This window comes from Colobus angolensis, unplaced genomic scaffold (assembly GCF_000951035.1).
Source record: "Colobus angolensis palliatus isolate OR3802 unplaced genomic scaffold, Cang.pa_1.0 Scaffold213, whole genome shotgun sequence".
NCBI lineage: Eukaryota > Metazoa > Chordata > Mammalia > Primates > Cercopithecidae > Colobus > Colobus angolensis.
Window position 1 is genome coordinate 2,585,557 of NW_012115300.1, and position 3,756 is coordinate 2,589,312.

General features: G+C 46.0%; 1 protein-coding gene across 1 annotated transcript in view; it reads left to right on the forward strand.

The window, feature by feature from the left end:
- Positions 1–2,902: 2,902 nt before the first annotated feature.
- The window catches only part of LOC105512495, a 20,794-nt gene continuing 19,940 nt past the window's right edge, over positions 2,903–3,756 (forward strand). The window contains exon 1 of the mRNA XM_011942958.1: positions 2,903–3,501. Coding sequence (XP_011798348.1) covers positions 2,915–3,501 — 587 coding nt within the window. The 5' untranslated portion in view covers positions 2,903–2,914. The remainder of the gene's footprint in view (positions 3,502–3,756) is intronic.

The window sequence follows — 3,756 nt, forward strand, 5'->3', positions numbered from 1 at the left end:
AAAAAAAAAAAAAGATGACATATGTCTGAAGAGATGGCCTGACTGAAGAGGAAAAGTACTTCCTCTTCCTTTCTGTATCTGGTAAATTTTTCTTCAACACTTGCCCTGAATTTACCATTTAACTGGTTTTTCAAGGCTTAAATTTATTCCACAAGTATTTATTAGTCCTAATGAGTGTTGGACATTGTAAAACTGGACTTGGAGTCCCATGATAAAGCCTCAAACTGTGTACCTAGCTTTATTTTTTCTAGAGCAGGGTTTCTCGGCCTCGGCACTGTTGACATCTGGGGCTGGATAGTGTCTTGTTGTAGGGGCTGTTGTGCGCACTGTAAGATGTTTAGCAGCATCATTAGCTGCCACTAATTAGATGCCAGTAGGATCCCAAAGTCACGACAATAAGAAATGTTCAGGCCGGGCATGGTGGCTCACACCTGTAATCCCAGCACTTTGGGAGGCCGAGGTGGGCGGATCACCTGAGGTCAGGAATTCGAGACCAGCCTGGCCAGCATGGTGAAACTCTCTCTCTACTTAAAACACAAAAAATTAGCTGGGCTTGGTAGTACGCACCTGAAATCCCAGCTACTCGGGAGGCTGAGGAAGGAGTATCACTTGCACTCAGAAGTTTCAGGCTGCAGTGAGCCATGATAGTGTCACTGCACTCCAGCCTGGGCCACAGGAGGAGACCCTGTCCCAAATAAATAAATAAATAAAGTTAACTTTTAAAAAAGGTACTTTCTGGCCAGGCACGGGGGCTCATGCTTGTAATCTTAGGACTGTGAGAGGTCAAGGTGGTTGGATCATTTAAGGTAGGGAGTTCAAGAGCAGCCTGGCCAACATGGGGAAACCCTGCCTCTACTAAAAAATACAACAATTAGCTGGGCGTGGTGGCAGGCACCTGTAGTCCCAGCTAATCTGGAGACTGAGGCAGGAGAATCACTTGAACCTGGGTGGCAGAGGTTGCAGTGAGCCAAGATCACACCAGTGCACTCCAGTCTGGGCGACAGAGTAAGACACTGTCTCAAAAATAAATAAATAGAATAAAAAATAAAGGTACTTTCCAAAATGTGGCAAATGATATGCAAGACATTGCAGACAGTGATGGAAAAGCACAGATAAGGGCACAGCTCAATGTGGGGAATTCACAAGACCTCCAGAGGCTTCATTACTCTTACTCAGAATTGTAGAAACTTAAGCTAATGCACTTTGCCCAAGATCACAGAACTCCTGAGGAACAGAGACCTGATTCAGTGCCAAGTCTCTCCAAACCCAATACTGTGTTCTTTCCATTCCCCCAGTGTCCTTCCTGCAGCCACAGCGCTTTATTTCTCCTATTTAGCACTGACTTCATCTTAAAATGTATAATTTATATGGCAACAACACTTTCCATAATCCTAAAACAGTGTATGTAATTTTGCTTAAATACTGTTCTATCATCATTACCTTTCAAAAATGATTTGGAAATTATCACAGCTTTTTTTTTTTTTTTTGAGGTGGAGTTTTGCTCTGTCACCCCGGCTGGAGTGCAGTGGCCTGATCTCGGCTCACTGCAACTCCGCCTCCCAGGTTAAAACAATTCTCCTGCCTCAGCCTCCTGAGTAGCTGGGACTACAGGCACCCATCACCACACCCAGCTAATTTTTGTATTTTCAGTAGAGACAGGGTTTCACCATATTGGCCAAGCTGTTCTCCAACTCCTGACCTTGTGATCTGCCTGCCTCGGCCTCCCAAAGTGCTGGGATTACAGGCATGAACCACTATTATAGCTTTTTTTGTAAACTGCATTATCTGACTCAATAACGATTATCTGATCATTCTCAAAGACCACTGAACAATAATGCTTAATAGGTGCTTATCGGGTTTCTCATTTATTTTATTTTATTATTATTTTTTTTAAACGGAGTCTCGCTCTTGTCTCCCAGGCTGGAGTACAATGGCGCAATCTCAGCTCACTGCAACCTCCGCCTCCGGGTTCAAGTAATTCTCCTGCTCAGCCTCTCGAGTAGCTGGGATTACAGGCACCCGCCACCACGCCCAGCTATTTTTTGTTTGTTTGGTTGTTTTTTTTTGAGGCAGAGTCTCGCTCTGTCGCACAGGCTGGAGTGCAATGGCACGATCTCGGCTCACTGCAAGCTCCGCCTCCCGGGTTCATGCCATTCTCCTGCTTCAGCCTCCCAAGTAGCTGGGACTACAGGCGCCCGCCGCCAGGCCCAGCTAATTTTTTTGTATTTTTAGTAGAGACGGGGTTTCACTATGTTAGCCAGGATGGTCTCGATCTCTTGACCTCGTGATCCATCCGCCTTGGCCTCCCCAAGTGCTGGGATTACAGGCGTGAGCCACTGCGTGCGGCCTTTTTTTGTGTGTGTATTTTTAATAGAGATGAGTTTTCACCATGTTGGCCAGGCTAGTCTCGAACTCCTGACCTTAGGTGATCCACCCACCTTGGCCTCCCAAAGTGCTGGGATTACAGGTGTCAGCAACCATGCCTGGCCATATGTTTTCTCATTTATAAACTGGGGATATTAACAATATTTACCCTTATAGTAACTGTAAGAATTAAATTAGTTAATATGTATAAAACATGTAGAATGGTTCTTGTCTGGGTCTGAGCTCAGTACACTATAATTACTGAAAGAGGGGATGGATTGACGGTTGGATGATAAAGAAACAGAGGCATGTCTCTGTTCTCAATGAGCTCCTTCAGCCCTTACCATCCCCTACTTGTCTTTAAACCAGTCCTAGCTATAAGTGTGATCAACTCTTCTGATTAGGCCACATGAAAATGTCATTCTTTATTTGCTAAGTAGACAGCAAGGCAACGATGCTTAAGGATGTTCCCTGCCTCTACCAGGGCCTGGGTGAAACCCTCACTCCTAGGCAAACTTTAAAAAATCAAGCAAATAGCTCTTCTGGCAACATGGCGGGTGGAGAAGCTGGAGTGACTCTGGGGCGGCCGCATCTTTCGCGTCAGGATCTCACCACGTTGGATGTTACCAAGCTGACGCTACTTTCACACGAAGTTATCAGCAGACAAGCCACAATTAATATGGGTACAATGGGTCATGTAGCTCATAGGAAATCCACAGTCGTCAAAGTTATTTCTGGAGTTCACACCGTCAGGTTCAAAAATGAACTAGAAAGAAATATTACAATCAAGCTTGGATATGCCAATGCTAAGATTTATAAACTTGATGGCCCAAGTTGCCCTCGGCCAGAATGTTATAGATCTTGTGGGAGCAGTACACCTGATGAGTTTCCTACAGACATTGCAGGGACAAAAGGGAACTTCAAATCAGTCAGACATATTTCCTTTGTTGACTGTCCTGGCCACGATATTTTGATGGCTACTATGCTGAATGGTGCAGCAGCGATGGATGTAGCTCTTCTGTTGATAGCTAGTAATGAATCTTGTCCTCAGCCTCAGACGTCTGAACACCTGGCTGCTATAGAGATCATGAAACTGAAGCATATTTTGATTCTACAAAATAAAATTGGCCGGGCGCGGTGGCTCACGCCTGTAATTCCAGCACTTTGGGAGGCCGAGACGGGCGGATCACGAGGTCAGGGGATTGACACCATCCTGGCTAACACGGTGAAACCCCATCTCTACTAAAAAATACAAAAAGCTAGCGGGTCATGGTGGCGGGCACCTGTAGTCCCAGCCACTCGGGAGGCTGAGGCAGGAGAATGGAGTGAACCCGGGAGGCGGAGCTTGCAGTGAGCTGAGATCCGGCCACTGCACTCCAGCCCGGGCGACAG